Source organism: Aristolochia californica, unplaced genomic scaffold (assembly GCF_029961685.1).
Source record: "Aristolochia californica isolate CCGP_79_NKW_82.1479 unplaced genomic scaffold, dmAriCali1.0.hap1 SCAF_14, whole genome shotgun sequence".
Classification (NCBI taxonomy): Eukaryota; Viridiplantae; Streptophyta; class Magnoliopsida; order Piperales; family Aristolochiaceae; genus Aristolochia; species Aristolochia californica.
The window spans coordinates 27,194,724-27,214,521 of record NW_027181815.1 but is presented as its reverse complement, the minus strand read 5'-3'; the positions used below and the strand labels follow the sequence as shown (position 1 = coordinate 27,214,521).

The 19,798-nt window shown below is 37.4% G+C and overlaps 1 protein-coding gene across 3 annotated transcripts; it reads left to right on the top strand.

The window, feature by feature from the left end:
• Positions 1 to 501: 501 nt before the first annotated feature.
• On the top strand, positions 502 to 19,143 carry LOC137949613 (YTH domain-containing protein ECT4-like). Of its 3 annotated transcripts, XM_068795710.1 has the most exons (10): positions 502 to 652; positions 3,257 to 3,321; positions 3,719 to 3,878; positions 4,348 to 4,424; positions 4,950 to 5,336; positions 6,419 to 6,940; positions 7,506 to 7,718; positions 10,216 to 10,395; positions 18,678 to 18,836; positions 18,931 to 19,143. In XM_068795710.1, exons 2-9 carry the CDS (start codon positions 3,274 to 3,276, stop codon positions 18,810 to 18,812), a joined length of 1,722 nt encoding a protein of 573 aa, XP_068651811.1. In that variant the 5' UTR covers positions 502 to 652; positions 3,257 to 3,273; the 3' UTR covers positions 18,813 to 18,836; positions 18,931 to 19,143. The 3 variants fall into 3 exon arrangements, with proteins under 3 accessions (XP_068651811.1, XP_068651810.1, XP_068651812.1); XM_068795709.1 differs by having other exon boundaries at positions 18,678 to 19,143; XM_068795711.1 differs by having other exon boundaries at positions 4,348 to 4,425; positions 5,047 to 5,336; positions 18,678 to 19,143.
• The last annotated feature ends 655 nt before the right edge of the window (positions 19,144 to 19,798 follow it).

Genomic DNA, 19,798 nt, shown 5'->3' with positions numbered 1-19,798 from the left:
TTAATTTTTCATAGAAAATTTAAAAATTTAAAAATAAAACACAAATATAATTTTATCTTAAGGTTTCTTAAAAATGTGTATATTAAATTTTTCTCGAGATATAAATTTCCGATTTCCACATCAGCTCGTTGCCGTCACAGATTCCACGGTACCACGCAAGTCACCGATCTCTGTCACCGGTGGCAGTTTTGTACTTTCCTCCAACATCAAGGTTGATAGTGAAGCGGATTCGCGGCTAAGCAACCTCATTTTCCTTGTTCAGTGACTTGTCCACATTCTTTTAGGACAGCAAAGGCCATAGACTAATCAATGATGTATCACAAATGCCACTTGGAGTTGGACCCACGTCTTCTGTCACTCTCATTACCCATCCAGCGGCTGAGATTTCTCCCTCCTCCCCGCAAGTTGGGATCCAGGCCGTACGGTCCTTCAAGGGTTTAGAAGAGTTTTTAGCCACCTTCTCTCTCTTTCTGCCGCCTCTCTTCTACTCTGCCTCTCTCTCTCTCTCTCTCTCTCTCTCTCTTTTTCTTCTCCTACCCCCTGTCGCACTACCGCTTCCGTTTGTTCCAAAAGCTTGCTTTCCTTATCCAATCAGAGGAGAAAACGAGCGAAGACAGCAGCAGCGGTTTCCTGTTTGCAAGCTGGTTTTGAGGTATGTGGTTCTTCTTCTTCTCATATTTTGTTTTTTATTTTTTCAATCTACTCGTACTCCGATCTGTTTCTGTCTGTTTCTTCACGTTTCCTGCCAAATGGAGCCGGTTTGATATCTTTGGAAAAAAAAATCTTTCTTGCTGCTTCTCCAATGGACGCCCTCTTTCGCTCTTGCATTGTCTTTGGTTCTTGCATTTCCGGTTACTTCGGTGCTTTTGTGGAAAGATCTTAGGACTCTAAGGTTTGTGGGTCCGTATGGTGATTATTGGAGCTGTAGGGGGTTTTATGGTTGGTACATTTATCTTTCGGATACAGGTAGCGTCCTTTCCCTCTCAAAGCAGATAGGTCTGGGGTGCTTTTGTTCTTTGTTTCCTTTTTTTTACCCCCTCTGGTTGATGAAATTAGTGACTTGGTCCTGAGAGTTTACTTGAAGGCTTCCTCCCTTCTAAACTAAATTAGTAATCTTCTAGAGCTTTTACCCTGATCTTATTATCCGCTATCTGAATTCACTACAACCATCCTAAGTCTTATTTGCTCCTATCTCTCTTAGAGTAAATTTAGTTTAAGTTTATCCTTTTCCTAGATTTCAGTTAGTTTGATCTGATTGTTTTGTTACTTCTCATACCGACTGTTACTTTTCTTCTTCTAAGACCAAATGCACCCTTGTAATTCGACATGTTCATCCTATTACATGCAACCCATGGTGGTAGCAACAGGATTAATATAGTGGGTCCCGCGATTGCAATATAGTCAAACCATAGTTTGATGGGCTTAATCTATTATAACCTGTTTGAATTCATAAGCAACCCTTTCTGTTGGTTTCTCTTACCTGAGTGACATATGCATGAATTCACCAAATAACTCCTCAACTTTATAGTATAATGTTTGTGTTAGGATGGGATTTGGCTGACTCAGATTAAAGTTCTAGTAGTGAAAATGGTAGAAAATAAGTGCACCATACAAAAGTATCCTGAAACTGTCGTATTATTTATTTTTAGTAGTGGTAAATATTTTAAAAACAAAATTGATGCCATTTCTTATAAATCAAAATAGTGAGGCATCACATTTCTTTTTGAACTGATTGAGTGAGGTATATATTTTTGTCATTTTTCTATAAAGAAGCAAATATATTGTGGCTTCACTGTCTTTTAAGTGAAAGACACCCAAAAAATCATCTCTTATTATTTGAGGAAAATATTCTTTTGCCAAGCTGCAGTACACAATTTCCATTATTCTTTTGGAAATGACGATTTTCATATTAAGACAGAACGTCCTTCTGTTAAATCATAATAAATAGTCACTACTGAAATCAACTAATTACAGTTCAACTGCCTACATGGGGCATTTCATGGGAGAAGATCCCTAGTCTGAGTTGTGGAAGATGTGGAGAACATTTGTTTCCAAAACAGATCATGAATCATTGTTCTCAGGTCAAATTAACAGCCTTGGTGGTTTCAACTTAAAGATCTGCATATCTGGGGGGTAGGAATAACATTACGGGCCAAATTCTGATACATAATGGATGTTACATGCAGTGTAAGCAACCCTTTCTGTTGGTTTCTCTTACCCGAGTGACATATGCATGAATTCACCAAATAACTCCTCAACTTTATAGTATAATGTTTGTGTTAGGATGAGATTTGGCTGACTAGTAGTGGTAAATATTTTAAAAACAAAATTGATGCCATTTCTTATGGAACAAAATAGTGAGGCAGCACATTTCCTTTTTTTACTGATTGAGTGAGGTATATATTTTTTTCATTTTTCTATAAAGAAGCAAATATATTGTGGCTTCACTGTCTTTTAAGTGAAAAAAACCCAAAAAATCATCTCTTATTATTTGAGGAAAATATTCTTTTGCCAAGCTGCAGTACACAATTTCCATTATTCTTTTGGAAATGACGATTTTCATATTGAGACAGAGCGCCCTTCTGTTAAACCATAATAAATGGTCACTACTGAAATCAACTAATTACAGTTCAACTGCCTAAATGGGGCATTTCATGGGAGAAGATCCCTAGTCTGAGTTGTGGAAGATGTGGAGAACATTTGTTTCCAAAACAGATCATGAATCATTGTTCTCAGGTCAAATTAACAGCCTTGGTGGTTTCAAATTAAAGTTCCGCATATCTGGGGGGTAGGAATAACTTTAACGGAAAAATTCTGATACATAATGGATGTTAATGTCCATTAATGTTTGATTGTTATCTCTGGTGGATAATGTTTGATTTAGCTTTGGGGTGTAACATGATGCCCCTTCAAAATGCAAGACATGTTTGATGTTGCGTTTTACATGACACTGGTATCCACATCCCTGCCTGACATTTGAGATTGTTATCTCTTAAGATGGTGACTTTAGGATTTGAAGGGGAGAAGATAGCTGGGAGTTCTTTATGTTTTTTGTACATAGAGATTTTCACTAATAATATCTCTTTCTTCTGTATTTTCTGCTATTTTGCATTTTGGTTTGGAATTGCTGCTACTGGGTGTATGCTTGCATTATTTTATGCTATGTTGGCCTTTCATCCCCATCGTGTTTGATTTTGCAATGGTTTTTGTTTTCTATGCAATGTGCTATGTCATTATTCTGTCTGCCTTTTCCCAGCTGCAGAAGTCAGGGGCATGGATTCAAAGGCTGATTCTTTGAGTAAATTGGCTGATCAAGATATGGTGTGTTTTCTTATTCATCCATTGATGTCTTTGTGGGTGGTTCATTTCATTTTCAATTTTGTTGCTAATTTAGCTAAAATTTTTCTATCTCTGTGAAAGAGATAGCAAAGTTCTTATGGTGTTCAAAGCTTGTTTGTGTTAGCTATCGGTCAGCTTGATTTTTCTAAGCTTATTATTGGGAACATTCAATGAGACCAGTTGCTACAGGAACTCTGGGTCTCTATGATGGGTTCTATTTCAGCTCAAACAATTTGATATATCTTAGATCCCCCTTCTTTCCCTCTCTCTCTCTCTCTCTGTCTGATATCACATAGAAGCTTATAATTGACTTCCTAGCTTTGTTGTTGTGGGATCATTTAAAATTTCTTGCTAAATTTTTTGTGTTTTCTTATCTCAGGCTTCTGGAAAAGATGGAGGTCGAGCAGACTCTACATCTGACAGACCATCATCTGGAATTTCTGCTTCAAACACAAAAAGGGGTGTAATAGATCAAAGTTTGGCCACAAAGCCTGGTGTCTACTACACGCCTAGTAGCTGTTATGGTTACTATTATCCAGGTCATTACACTGAAATATTGTTATAAGTTCTCCATTAATGTGAAGTCCATTAATATTCACTTGTGTTTTTTAAGGAAAAAAACAAATCTCAGAGGTCAATGAGAATCTTTAACAAAATGCTGCTGCTATTTCTAGCTTTAGACAAGTTTGATGTGCTTTGTCTTATATCTAATGCATGTTTTTATATTATTTTTAAAAAAAATTCATGCCTTGTTATGGTTATCATCAAGTTTGTGAGTCTTCTAGAAAGTTGGCGTTAAAAAGAAAAGACATCTGCGATCGAATTCCTCTTTGTTTTCACCTTGGTTATCTTTTCTTGTTTTATTGTTATTTATTAACTATTTGAAGTTTTGAAAGTTGAATTGATTTTCTACGTGTTCGAGGAAATCTGTGTAAAACTTTAATTCTGTCATGGCAGATTTTCTCTTGTTGTATATAAGTTATAACATGATTTTGTTTCCCGATACAGGGTATGATGCGACTTATGCTGAATGGGAAGATCAAGGTTATGTATTTGCTGGGGATGGATCAGACATGCGATACTCAGTATGTTCGTAGCAGACTTATATAGTTGGTACTTATTACCAATGTATTTCAAACTCATATTGGGTATTCTTGGCATTTATATCTAAAACTTGTGAATGATTGAAGTGGGGAGTCACATGTTTTGATGACTTTAGAATTTCAGTGTTTTATTCTTCTGCTGCATGTTTTGATGCATTGGTAACCTTGGCCCTCCGTACAAAACATATCACATCGGCATTCTGAGTCGGCCACTTTACTGATTTCATTAGTCTCTTTGCTTTCCTCTTTTGCCCCCCCTCTCCAAAAACTAAATAAATAAATAAATAAAGAAGAAGAAGAAAAAAATTGGTGTATATTTTTTTGTTTTAGGATCTGCTAACAAATGTATTATCTTAACAATAAAGTCAAGATCAAGAGAATATCTTTGCACTATTTTGATGATCAGTCGACCTTGGTGCAAGAATTACAGTTTCATATAAATATGGTATGTGTAATTACATATATATTTGTTTAGTCAAATCTGACTTCTGCTCTTATTTTCTTCAGGGTATTCAATCTTCTAATGGCCCTGTGGCTTACTATGTACCTGGTTATAATGCTTACACTCCAGGAACTTTGACGGGTTTTGATGCTCAATGTGTAGGGCAACAATCATACTTCCCATCGTCTGGGCCTGATGCCATATCATCTTACTCCTATGATCTCTCACTGCCTTTAGGTAGTTCCATGAATCAAGTTTCTGGTGCTGGTCCAAGATCAAATGGATCTGCTTCAAGTCATGCAACTTCACTGAAGACGAAAAGCTCAAATTCCATTAACACAAACATTCCTAAGGATAACAAAGTTTCTGCTCTTTCTCCTAATTCAAAATCACGGCCTTCTATTTCACGGGGCTTTTCTGTTACAGCTCCTCATTTTGAACCTTCACACAAGGTAAAGAGTAGATATTTGTTTTCTTCAGCCAAAATTCTTTTATTTGCTTGTCTGTGTCTGTGTCTGTGTCTTGATCTTGAGAGTGGACTGAATATCTGAGAGAGTGAATTATTGCACTTTGGGGTAAGTTTCATTTTCAAAATAAAAGAAAAAGAAAAAGAAATTGGGGTAATTTTGAGTGTGGAAATACTTCTCTGTACAGATTTCATCATCGTGATTAGATTTTTGTTGGTGCCAGCTTTATGAATTTTCCTCTTTTCTCTACTCTTGTTTGATGGTTCCATGATTAGTCACAATCCCATCCTTTTTATTGTCATTCGTTCTATATTTCGTTTGGATTCATTTACCAACATTGATAATAGCCTTGTCACTGATTAAATGTTACATGGTTGGTGAACTGGTGCCAAATTTTTTGTATGTATCTGTGTCATTTGTCATAAATATTTTTTCTTCTTGAATTGGATTTAAACGATATAACTTTGCTTCTTAGATCCCATTGTCAATAAGGCAGGTGACTAGAGTTGTTCAACCTTGTTATCCTTAATTTGATTCTTTTAGTTCTGCTAGGCCTAGATCGGAATTACTGATCAGTGGGGCAGTTGCCACTAGCTTGTGTATATGCATTGGATGCAATCTATTCTGCCATTCGTGTTTGAATAATATCCTTGCTTCTGGTTTGTTATTTATCATCATCTTTCTTTATTTAAAATTTCCTCATGCTTGACTTTTGTATAGAAAATGATTGATAGTTACAGTTTCTCTTTTCCATTTGCTTTGTTTGCTTGTCATGCATTTGCTTTGCATGTTTGAGTGGTTTTTGATGTGTCTAAAATTTTCATGCTGATGAAAAGTTACAAGTGTATTGAAAAGGGACTAGTGACTTAGGCCTTTGGCTTAATGGTCACATGGGTGGGTTTCTAGTTTGAAGTCCTGGTTTCAAGTCTCACCATGGATAAGGGATGTGTGCATGGGTGTAATCAACATTAATAAAAATATGATGATTCTGATACAATTTTCTATCTGCACTTTATATCTTTCATGTATTTTTTGACATAGTTGATTGACATTCTTAACTGTTGTAGGTGTCTCAACAGGGTTCTGCCATTCAATCAGCTGGTCTAACAAAAGGGTATTGCTATCCTACGCCATTCTCCCCTTACTCTAATCAGTGGCATGGTGGCTTCTATCCTCAAAATGGCTACCCAGGATTAATGCCTAGAGGCAGAACATGGGCTGGTAATGACAGATATAAAGGGAGAGACAGAATCAATAGAAATGGTGAGCTTGATGCATCTAGCGAACTAACCCGTGGCCCTCGTGCATATGGAGTGAAGAATAATTTAAAAACATCAACTGAGAAAATCCAATTCAGTACTTCGGCACTAAGAGAGCAGTATAACCAACCTGATTTTGAGACTAAGTATGAGCAAGCCATGTTTTTTGTTATAAAGTCCTTTAGTGAAGATGATATCCACAAGAGCATCAAGTACAATGTGTGGGCTAGTACCCCTGGTGGTAATAAGAAGTTAGATACTGCATATCATGATGCTGAGGCACGATCTATTGAGAAGGGAACGAAGTGTCCAGTCTTCCTTTTTTTCTCGGTGAGTCCTGAAACCTTTTTTCTTGTAATATAATGTTTATAGCACATGATTTGTACAACTGCAAAGCACTGAAACAGTTGGATACTGATGCATTGTTTTAATCAATGGCACCTAAACTGGCACAACTAGCACTTGCCTGATTGAGGCATACACTCCTTTTGGAGGGTGACCTTGTCTCGATTCTTGGTGTGAGGTTACTCAAGTACGTGCACAATTATGTTGTTATCATTGGATTCGTGGTTATTTTGATCATGACAATGTCATGTGCAGGGCCTTGAAGAAACTTAACCTTGTTGTAATTTCACTGATACAAGCTGATGCATCAGAATGATCTTCTTCTGGAACTTTTGTGGGACACTACATTAGACTTTTAAAAGAAATTCTTTGTGCCTCAACCTTTGTATTCTCCAGGCCAAAGCAGCTTTCTGTTTTCCTTTTCTTACAATATTCTGACTCTTAAAATAAAAATAAAAAATAGAAATATTATGACCATCTTATTTCCAGATTGCTTTTTAAGTTTCTGCTCAGTATTGGGATTTGCTGATTTTAGTTGCATTTTTTGAAGGTAAATGGGAGTGGGCAGTTTGTTGGTTTAGCAGAGATGCTTGGCAAGGTGGATTTCAAGAAGACCATGGACTTTTGGCAACAGGACAAATGGACTGGTTTTTTCCCTCTAAAATGGCACATAATAAAGGATGTCTCTAACAGCCAGTTACGCCACATTGTACTAGAGAACAATGACAATAAACCTGTGACTAACAGCAGAGATACTCAGGAGGTGATGAACTCTTAATTGTCAGGATTATTGTTGTTCTTATTATTTATTTTCATTCTATAGTAACCAATAAAATTATATTCAACTATCATATGGTTCTTTAAGGAGCTTAAGAAACTTATTAAATACACATGCATGTTTGTAATTGTTGAAGTTGGGTGTAGGTCCATTTGAACACAACTAGCTGAAGGGTTACATCTAATGTATAATTGTTGAAGTTGCTGTAGTTTGAGCTAATAATTTGTGTTTACCTTTATTTCTTTATAGCTGAATTGATTGACACAAATGACTACAGCCCATTGTGAGCAACATTATTCATTTGCAGTTCTTATAATTAGAGGGTAGCTCAGATGACACAAATTAGATTTGGGTTACCCAGAAATTATAAATTTGTGGAGAATTAGATTTGGGTTTAAGAAACCTCACAACAACACTTAGATCATTTATCGGTCTTTACGGAATGATGATGGTGAAGTTTTTTTGGGTGATGATTTCTTGGCATGGTTAGTAGGAGCATAAGGACTGGGATGACCTGCAAGACATAGAGTCAGGAGCATGTAGAGCTTTGAATAATATATCAGAGATTGAAATTCTGGATGAGTGTGAAACAATAGAATAAGGTGTTTCAGGAAGGAGCAAAAGGGGTTTTATTTGAAGTTCTGAATGGAAGATGAGAAGATGAATGTGAAATATTTGAAGATGCAGATATTAAAATGAATCTCTTTATTCCTTTTTGAACTCTATTATTTCACAATCATCTAGAATTTGTCTCTAATATATTATTCAAGGCTCCACACTCTTTTGACTCTGTGTTGTAGGTCATCCCAGTTCTTGTACTTTTGCATTGTGTCAATTAACATTGATAGGAAACCATTATCATTTTTCCCGCAAAGACAAATTAAACAACCGATGCATTGCTGTGAGGCTTATTCATTGAAGTAACTCTTAAGGATGATTATGTTCAAGGATGACTGAACGAAGAACAATAGTGATGGACAATATGGTTGGGAGTCTTATGCAGGGTGATCTGATGAGTTAGACAAGATGAGTGGGGGACACTTAGGACGAGAGAGATTTTTTTTTTGAGATAATGCTACATGTATTATGAGAAGAAAAGAAGAGAGGTAGAATTATTGCTGACCTAGTTTGACATGGGTCATTAAATTCGGTGGGATCTGATCGATTGTCTGCAACCAAGTTGATTGTGAAACAAGAAAATTCAAACATGTCTACAAAGAAGAAGAATCAGATTCTGCTACGTTGGAGAGGTGAAATCATATATTTTCCAGCAGAAGTGGGGAAAATTGTGTAGAATTGAAGAGATTCCATATTTTCCATATTTTTCAATTTTTTGGAAGATGAGCACTCCTAGTGTGGGAGATGGTGGAGATGATTAAGAACGACACATGGCAAATTAAGAAAAGGAACAATGGGTTTCTCTAGGTGATGCATCAGGGAACAACATAGAATAGACCAAGACTGTAGTAAATTGAAAATGGAAATGATTCAAGATTAGTTGAAGGAAAAGAAGTAACTCATAGAAACAACGGACAATGAACTAAGAGAAGGACAGCATGTAATACAAGGATACCATGTGAGAATTTGAAGAACAAAGTGTAGGAGATAATTGTCTGAGAGATTAGGGTTTAGAGAGCCTTCTCCCCTATATATAACTTAGGTCATATTAAAAAATTACAATCATGCCGCTGCTCTCTTTAAATGCTAAGAATCTACTTTCTATAGGAAAACAATTTGTTTGAAAATAAACTAAATGAACTTAATTATAAGTCATAATAATATGTAGCTCATTTATGCCCCTTCCAAAAATATTTATGTTTTCACGTATGTGTATATGAGTAAATAGCTAAATCAAGATGGACAGTATTGTTGGTCATAGTATACACATTGTGGCGTCTTAATTTCGGATGAAGATTTATAATCATGCAAATTGGTATGGAAACTTTCAATTATGCAAATTTGGTATAGGTGCCATGTCTCATTTGTTTTGTATGTTAAAGTGCATTTTTGGATTCTCTCTGTTTAGATTGTATGACCTAGCCTTGTTTCTCTCTTGGTCCAATGTCTCACGTGCATCTCTTTATCTTCGTACATACACATTTTTGCTTATACATACAAGTATGATAGGTTCAAATCCATCTTTTTTTTTAGAAAGAAATTCATCTTATTTATAGACATCATTTTTCTAATTTGGCCATTGATCTATTTTTTTTTGTGCTCATACATGTTTTTTTTCTTTGAAAGCTTTGACATTCTTTTAATAATATTTTGAATTGAAAATGATGACATTGTTGCAGATCATTGTTGACAATAATAATTTTATCTTAGTGTAAAAATTTATGTGCCACCAGTGCTGGACTTGAACCTTACCCTCCATATTCTCTAGACAGGCGAACATGCAGAAATGCAATTCCATGTTATTGGATGTATTTTATTTTTTGATATCCTTCTAACTGCTTTATCTGTTATCACTTCTCTGCAGATTAAATTTAAGCAAGGTTTGGAAATGCTAGCTATTTTTAAGAGTTATCCAGCTGAGACATCACTGTTGGATGATCTTCCTTTCTATGAAGATCGTGAGAAGTCATTTCAGGCTAAGAAGAACATTAAGCATCAGCAACCTCAGCTTGAACTGACAACTGATAGTAACAATGACTCTCATGTAAGTATAATCTTTCTTCTGAACTTAAATCTCTTGTGCAAGTCATTAATCAACACCCCTCTTGTTGAGTTTCCTTAAGTTTCAATAATACTTCATTTTATTTTGTAGAAAGTGAAATTAAGAAATAGTGTAGCTCTTGTGCATAATTAAAAGCAAAAAAAATACAATTGTGACTTGATATTTGATTTCTGTATGTTATTAAGGATGATGAGAGTTGTTTAGCATATGGAAATGAACTGAACTGTGGACTGGTGCCTGTTAATCTAAATATAGAAAACAATGGCGTGGGTTGGGGTTGATTTGGTTAGGGTCAGCTTTAATTTGCTATTAATCTTGTTGGTCCAAATCTGGTCTGCTTCTTAGTGGATCATGCCAAAGGACCCAGTTATGTTTGGTTATCCAGTTGAAACTGAATGTTACAGAAAAAAGCAGAAGAAATTTAAAAAAAATTAAAAATGGAAAGTTAGTTGTCACGCTACTAGTTGAGTGAGCAATCACTCCCAGAACTTTAATGTGCAGCCTAGTTTATTCTGAATGAAAGTAGGCTAGGCAGCCTTCTCAAACAAGAAGAAAACAAAAATACCCTAAACCCTACAATAGCCAATGAGATCTTGTCACCTAAGTAAGATAATTATCCCTTAATTCAAATTTAAGCTTGGCATAAATACTCATGCCCTAAAATACCTTAAAAAACTCTATGCTAATTCATTTGGGTGAGCCCAATTTCAAATTTCAAATCAAATAGCCAGCCAGCTAGTTGCAGGCATGCATGCCCGTGCACTTCTGTGCCCTTGATACCTGCGTGCAAACACGTCTGCCTTGGCCGCACATGGGTCTCACTGAATGCCCACTCGTGTGTCTATCAGAGGGCCTACATTTGTGCGCCTTGTATGTGCTTGCTTGCACGCTTGCATCCCAATTGCTGCCTCAACGCTGGCTGTTTTGCCTTTCTGAGTCACCTAATGTTGCTGTTGCCTGGTCATTTTGATGACTAGGAGCTGCCTTAACACTTTGCGCACCCCTTTTCGGTGACATTGCTTGCACAACCTACTTTGGCCATGCTGTGTCCCTCTTAGGCTGTATCAGCTGTGTCGGCTATGATGGTTATGCTGACTATGTCATGTCCCTCTTTGGCTATGCTCCGTATGCAGCCTTTGTTGCGTCTACCCGCATATCATCTTCCCCCATCAATAACACAGATGTCCGTGTGACCTTACCCATTTGGTAGGTTCCATAGAAACACTTACCAAATTGGTGTGATCCTTCCATCTTTTGGCAGCTCATAAGTTAGTTGGACTCCTCCCAAACTTGTTGAAAAACATGTTATCAGATACGAGGTTGTTATCTCATCGCGAATGCCTCTTCCACTTCACAATCACTCGAGACGGCTACGAGTATGCCATTGTTGGAAAAACTAGTTAATTGGTTCACCAAACGATGTTTTGGGCTGGATGAATTCGTCCCTCAAATTGCTTTGGAAGCTCCAGATCAATGAATGGAGCCAAGGTTGGTAGTTTGGCAACTGGCCCAAGATCGATCACATGTTGAACCTCCCTCCTTGGAGGTAAGTTCTTTGGCATCTTCTCTGGGACTTTTTCCTCTTCAATCAGCACAGATTGACCATCACCTCATTGTTTGGCATTTGCCAAAGAATTAAAAAATGTGGACTTTCCACGCTTGAGACCCTTTTTTAGCTAGGGCCGAAAGCATAACAACTTTCTCTGTTACATAGACTCCCACTTTGGATAGCATACAAAGTCCATTTTCTTCAATAATACTTACCATTTCAATGTAGTGCAATTCAAGCGCCTTGCAAGTACAAAGGAAATCCATTCCTAAAATTACATTGAAATCATCCATATGTACTACTATGAAATCAAGAAGGCCTACCTGCTTTCCGATGATGATAGGCATGTGCTTGCCACTCCAAGCACTTTTTGGCTTCAAAATATTTAGCATTCATGCGATTTTCGTCTTGTTCCACCTTAAGAGTAGTCGCTTTGCCTTGGCTTTGGGATGAAGTTGTAGGTTGCTTTGGTATTGATTATGACCTTCACTTTGCTGTTTTTCAGTAATACATCAAGATAAAAATGTTCTTGTTTAGGTCTTAGTGATGGTGTTGTAAACTTCTTGACATGTGCTTGAATGGAATTTTGCAACATCTCATCAAGTCGATTCAAATTCGTCACTCGATTGCTCAATGATCTCGTCCCCTTTGACAATATTCAATAGCTTTTTCTTTTGACGATCTCTTGCCTCCATGTAAGCTTTCGGTTGTTGAGATTACCTTTATCCGAGCGGTTATTCTTCTTTTTGTTCTAAGAGTTTCGTGTCATTCTTGGAATTCCAATTCCAAGAAAGCTTCTTCTTATAGTTCTCCTTGTGAATATTTCTATTTGTTTTAGTAGACTTGTCGTGTTTTTGTTGAATTTTCCCTCATAATCCAATAGCTTTTGTGTCGTGGCTTAGACTGTTGCAACTATCTTCAATCTCCCTACCCCTCAACTCTTGCTTGGCCTAAAGACGGAGTACTACCAATAAAGGAAACAACCGATCCCTTTTTTTTTTTTTTGAAAAGGATGTATATATTAACAAAGAGAATTACAAAGAACCAAGGAGCATATCCCTAACAACAAGAGGTTGAAAGGTTGCTCCCTCCTTGGAATGAAACCAGCGCAAACAGATATCATAAGCTTTCCAATCCCAGGAAGGGGAGTACCAATGAGCATCTTGCTGAAAGAAATCAGATTAGCCGGCATACAAAATTGCAACCTACTCTTACTGTGGATGGAAGTTCACACATTCCACGAGAAAGAGCATTGAAGCAGGATGTGATTGGCTGTTTCAACCTCAGAGTTGCAGAGAGGGCAGAGAGGATCAATATCTAGCTGTCCTCTTCTTCTGAGCACATCTGCCGTGAGTATCTTTCCTTGGCAGGCGCTCCATATGAATTTTTTTATCTTTGGTGGGGCATAAAGGCGCAACAAAAAGAAAATCTCATGATCCCTTTAATTTGTATGCCATCCATTGATAAAACTGTAAGTAGAGGACAGAGAAAATTCCGCTTTTGTTAGGCCACCAAATCATCTTGTCAACAACTAAAGGCCTCAATTTGAAGGATTGCATATATTCCATCAACCTACTTGCCTCCAAAATCTCAGTATCAGAGAGACAACTTCTAGGGGGCAAGCTCAAACCATCTCCCTCAAAAGCATCTACAATCGATATCTCTCTTCGTAAAGATAGGATGAAAAGGTTCTTGAATGCTGACTGTAAAGGCTCCTGTCATGTTAACAACTGATCCTCATCGGTCATGTTAGTAATACTGAGCGTTAAGAAACAAAGGACTAAATACACTCAGGTATTGTCCCTTTTTTTTCTCAATGCTTGTGATTTCTTCCTTGCTTGGTAATTGACATCCTCTAGAAAGAACTCACGCTTCAAATCTTGCTTTCTAATGAATTCTCTCAAGTTTTTGGCATCATGAACAAAACATTGAAGCGGAACTAACCTTTACTTCCTCATTTGTGAGTTTTGAAGCTTTGAAGTATTGTTCCACTTGCCAAAAGAAATTCTTGCTCACCTTCAGATCCCATACGACACTCTCTGCTTTGGGTTCCGACATCGATCTTTATTAGGAAGACCTCTGTTCAGAATAGCTTTCTCTAGAATTGCCATCCTCGTCTAAATTTCCAACTTGGTTCTTTTCTTGTGTAAGTTGTTGGATGTGTCCGACTTCATTGTAACCGCACTATAAATACCCTCCTATAGCCATTCAATTGCATTAAGGCTATGTTGCCAAACATCCTTCACTTCTTGGAGTTTTTCCTAACTTGATTATTGGCACTCAGACCTTCTTGAACCTTGACTCTAAAGAAGCAAACAAGTATCAGATTCTGAAACTTTCTTTTTACCTTTAGTAGGTTGTTGGTTCTTAGAATGTCATGGTTGAATTGCTCCAAAAACAAGAAGAAAGAAAGCTAATGGGAGAGAAATGAGCTCTGAAATGTGAGGGGAACTTCTTTGCATGAAAATCAGATGGTTTACAAGAAGTTCACAAGGCCTATTTATAGACCTCTTATCCCTTTATCATACATAAATAAATAAGATTAATGGATAGCAAAAATAGAGTTGTTTCTTGTTGAATTTATGGAAAAGAGAAAAATTTCATTGACTACAATTAAACTATCCTTGTCCCAATTACACCCAAAATCACACTTAAAGATAAGTCCTAGCATAATTAAATAGAAGATTGACATAACTCAACATAAATAGAAGACTGACATAACTAAAACACCTTTAAACTAAGATTCTCCTGTGAGACCTACTTCCATAATAATTTTGGCTCTGTAAGACTTTTTCTTGTGTAGGATTCATCAAGCCAGCTCATGTGATCATGGTGGGTCCCACCGGCTTGTGTGATCATAGTGGGTCCATATCTTATGGGCTTGGGCCCATCTTCCAACACACTTGGATATGTAGGCCTTTCTTGGTCGTGTGGGTTTGGACCTATCTTCCAACACTCCCCCTCAAGTTGGGAGTAAGAGAACATCATGAACTCCTAGCTTGTTGCAAATGGTATATAGGATCTTCTCGTATAAAACGGCAGTCCTCCATATCTTCTAACACTCCCTCTCATGTTGGTGGTCTCTTCCATGAGGCCTAGCTGGCATAAGATAAATGAGAGTAAAATCACTTCAAGCCGAATGACATCACTCCATACTCCAGTCATAACTCATGCTAGATGTTGGGCACACTCCTATCTTTTGTAGGTAGTGGGTCTATATGTAGTGCTCAAAAGTGTAATAAAACTCCTCCATCATCGTGTCCCAACCCGGGACGCCAACTCTCAAGTGGTAGAAGTAATAAATGCCAATTAAGGGAGGTAACGGGTAATTATCCGAAAGATAATATTTTGGGGCCTCCTTGGCTTTCGTCATCAATCAAAATAGCCAATGCTAATAAAAATCAGCAATTGAGAAGTCCTTCAATAATAATGTCTCATCCAAAGAGACAATAGTTGCAGGTGAAATGGGCTTGGACCCATATAACACGAACCAAAATAATAAAATCCTTGTAAAGGACCCATAAAATAATTCGATGTGAGTATCTGCACTATATAATATGTTGACCAAAGAATATGTTGCGAAGACCTCAAAATAATAATCCAGACGGAGAAATAGAATCGAGTTGAACCGAGTAAGACATCAGACCAATATAGCCGATTCACAAGAAAATAGGTATAAAATTTGTGACCCAGACCTGTATAACCAAGACATAAAATAAGTGGGGCGAGTCAGGTTGACCCGGATTGGGTTGAGCCGACTTAACTCGGCAGATCTGAAACATCAAGTGATTGCTGGTTCACTGGGTGAACTCGGCTCAGTCCAGGTTGGGTCAGAACAGGTGCGGCCCAACGCGTTTCCTAACTTAGGAAACTTTTATTTGGGCAACAATATCTTCTTCCCCGCTTGCTTCCGAACAGAGCGGGACAGCAGCGAGAGCAGAGAGGTTCCAGAAAGACTGCTCTCTGTAAGTGGCAATGGAGCTCTTGTTTCTGCAGCGGAGCAACAGCAAGAGAGTCGTTTCTGGTGATGAACAAGCGAGAATCAGAAATAACCGGACTTTGTCGTCCAAAAAAGGCAATGCAGAGGCTGGTTGCAGAAATAGGCAGCAGGATAACAGCGAGAATTACGGGATATCAGCCATCAAATTTGTTTCCAAAAATAGCAGGTCTCGGGATGGAAACAGCGATCAGCGATTTGGAAGTCTCTCTTTAACATTCTGCTGATAATAATTAACAACTCAGCAACTTGTATAATCTCTCGGCAATTCTGGTAGCATATAATGAGCTGGATGACGGCAACCCAGATGTGTGATAATTTCACATTGATTGAGCGACGATTCAGAATCAAAACAACTTCCATAAATAAATTCAGATTCATATGAAGAAAAAACCTTTGGTTTGACAGCAATCGATACCTTCTGAAAATAAACGGAGTGTCGTTGGGTGGCAACCTTCCAAACAGCAACACAAAATAATTTTCCGAAGATAGATGACAGCTGTGTTAGTCCAGAAATGGCAACAAAGTAACTTGGAAGATAAATTCCGAAACAGCGTCCAAAACAAAGATAAGATCCCGGGTTGACAGCCAGTGAAGCAAAGAGCTTTCCTCGGAAAAAAAACCCGTCTGGTTAAGGAAGATAATATGGCCTTAATTCGAGTAGAGTAATGGCAGACTGCTCCTTCGTTGTTGTCCAGAAACGGTAACCAATCTGGCGCAAGCTTCCAACATAGTGGGTTGATTCGTCGTCATTGAAGCATAAACTTGGGGCAGTCGGATGTCGGCCAAACAAAGTTGGCAACACATTACGACTCTTGACGGCAATAATCTTTTTCCGTCTCAGCACGAGAAATAGAACCAGAGGAGTTGTCTTCCCTAACGCCAAACGGAGCGGGAGAGCAGCTTCAGAGACACAAAGGGATCGTCGCGGTCGCTGTTCATGAACCAGAAACTCCCGGAAATAGAATAGCAGTATGGAGGTGAAAGCAAATATCGAGTATAGGGACAAAAAAAGATAAATACGAACCTAAACTACTCGAGATAATACATAGAAAAAAGCTTCACATTATCTCTGTGGGTTGATCGAGTCAACTCACATAACCTGCTCTAATACCATGTTGAATTTATGAAAAAGAAAAAAACTTTATTGACTTGATGTAATCAGAGTACATGAACCCCTATTTATAATAAAGGAAAGTAGTAGAGTCTAATTACAACTAAACTATCCCTTGTCCCAATTACACCCAAACTCTAACACTTAAAGATTAGTCCTAGCATAATTAAATAACTCAACATAAATAGAAGACTAAATAACACTTTTAAACTAAAACTCTCCTATGAGACCTGCTTCCATAATACGGTTTCTTATTGTGTAGGACTCATCATGCCACCTCACGTGATCATGGTGGGTCCATATTTTATGTGCTTGGGCCCATCTTCCAACACGCTTGGATATGTGGGCCTTTCTTGGTCGTGTGGGCTTGGGCCTATCTTCCAACATTTCTTATCAATGGTTCTACAGTTAAATAACACATAATCATATTGTTTTGTTTCAACCCTTTTACATTGTTTGGAAGGAAATTTAAGTTGTCTACTCTTTGGCTGACCGACCTGCTATCGTGCATTTCGCACAATTTGTAGATCTCATTCTGTTTTGAAGGTGCTGTGGTGCTTGTAAATTGTTTTTTACTTTTCCTGATGAAAGCTTTTCATTCATTTGAAAAAATGAAAGCTTTCTATGGCTTTATGAATAGTTATTACTTTTGACTGGAGTCGTGAGTTTTGAGGATTATGAACTCCTTTTATGTTTTATTAAATTTCTTATGGTTTAATGATATGAAAGAAAGATATTATTGCAATTGTGTTCGAACAAATGGAAGTTATAGTTTTGATCTGTCAAAGAACAATAGCCAAAATAATGGGTGCACTTCTGCACTTGTTTGTTACTTTAGCATTTTTATAAATGCAGGACCTCCATTTATCATGAATTCGGCCAATTAATGGTTTTCGGCTCTGGTCCTCCTGCACATTCTACAGTCCAAGTAAAGTACTTGAAAAAAATGTGGATGGCATTGTTTGTGTCATAGTAACTTTCAGATCAGAGGTATTCTGAGTTCAGGTGTCCTCAGTAAAAAATAAATGGTCTTGGGGGAGGTTCCTCTATCAGCAACTCGTAAGCAGAAAGCAGAAGGCCTATATAGTTAATATGGACCTACCCTTTTACTGCTCGAGTCAGTTTTTAGTCCATGTTTTTTCGGGTCAATTTTACATGTTTAAATTTTGGGTCAGGCTTTCCCTTTTTTTTTTCTTTTCTTCCAAAAGCAAATACTGAGGCCCATGTACATATTGTTGTATAGCTTTGATATATGTTTATTATACATGTAATTAGGTCCTGTGCAATGGGCAGAAGCTAACTTCGAAATTTGTTACCCATTTGGTTGTTCTGTTGCAAGTTACCGAGATTCAAAAAATTAGATCTTGATTGTCGCCACCTTATAAAAAAAGGTGTTGGTTCTGGGTCTCTGGGAACAGAGCTGTACACGAGTATTATGAAAATAAGCCTTTTGAAATAATTAGGCTTGTGGATTATTTTTGTGAAGCATTCGGTAACGGACAAGTGAAATTATGGAAATTTGCGTTATCTGCTAAAAGAATTTGTTTTTGAAGAACAAACATTGGTATCTGCATGTTCTGAGGTGTAAATTTTTTTTATGACAGATGCATTTGGAAGCAGAAGTATCTATGAGAGCGAAGAAAATATCTCCTAACACCAAACAATCTCTGATCAGCCTCACTCAAAACCTCGGAGGCCTCTCCATCAACTCTGGCAGGAAAGATTTGACTGTGACCTGATGATGAAAATATTGAGAATTTTAGGTAGTTTTGGCATATTGTACCATTATTGTAGGGTCAATTACAGTGTCATTCTTAAGAATCTGTTCTCCTTTCTTCTTGTCTGTGTTTGTTTTAGGCTTGGAGGTTGGTGTTTCTCGAGTTTCTTTACTGACCCATCTGGTCCTATGGCTGATACGAGAGATTATTGTCCTTTTCTTGCTTGTAACTTTTTATTAAGCAAATCATTTTTTTTACTTTTTTGAGTTGTATTTTGCAAATCATTTGACCTGGACGGGCAAATCTTTTTCGTTTTCAATCATCAATTTATGATCTGGTTGGTGATCTTCCATTCTTCAGAGTAACTTGAAGAAATTGTGTACCATGTTTTATTGCGATGTTCATTACCAGTTGTTTCTTATGTCATGTTGCGAAGCATCCGTTATAATACGCAAGAAGTAGGCTGATTTAGGAACTTTATGTTCAATTTTTCATGGAATCAATTCCCATACGTATTGTTAAAGGATATGGCTCCATATTTCCATATAAAGGACAAGGATAAAGGCCCCCTTAAACTTCCAGTCTGATAAGAGAGGATTTTAAGTGTTATTTAGTGTAGCCGTGAGAAGATAAGAGAGAAATGGAAGAAGAAGAGAACATTTAGGGTTTTTGGGAGAAGAAACTTCACGTGAGTGATGAGGAGAGAAAACCTCTCTCCACACCAGGCCTATAATTCATAATCACTTTATTTGGGTGACAATCTTCCAAAAAGACAATTTTAATGCTGTAATAAAACTACTCAGCTAAAATGGAAACTATTAGGTTTCTTATACTCCCTTTCAGGCTAGATCATAGATGTCTTACATCCCTGTTTTGCTACAAAGATCAACAAATACCTTCACTAAGAGAGCCCTAGAGAATCTGTCACAAAATTGCTTAGAAGTCCTTACATATGGAGTAGATTTCAACCTTCACATAGTTGCATCTCCAATGAAGGGGCATCACTT

Excerpts from the sequence above, each read along its gene's own strand:
- LOC137949613 (XM_068795710.1), top strand. The coding sequence starts at position 3,274 with ATGGATTCAAAGGCTGATTCTTTGAGTAAATTGGCTGATCAAGATATG. Across the intron at positions 3,879-4,347 it reads TTATGGTTACTATTATCCAG|GGTATGATGCGACTTATGCT; the intron begins GTCATTACACTG and ends TTCCCGATACAG. Across the intron at positions 7,719-10,215 it reads ACAGCAGAGATACTCAGGAG|ATTAAATTTAAGCAAGGTTT; the intron begins GTGATGAACTCT and ends ACTTCTCTGCAG.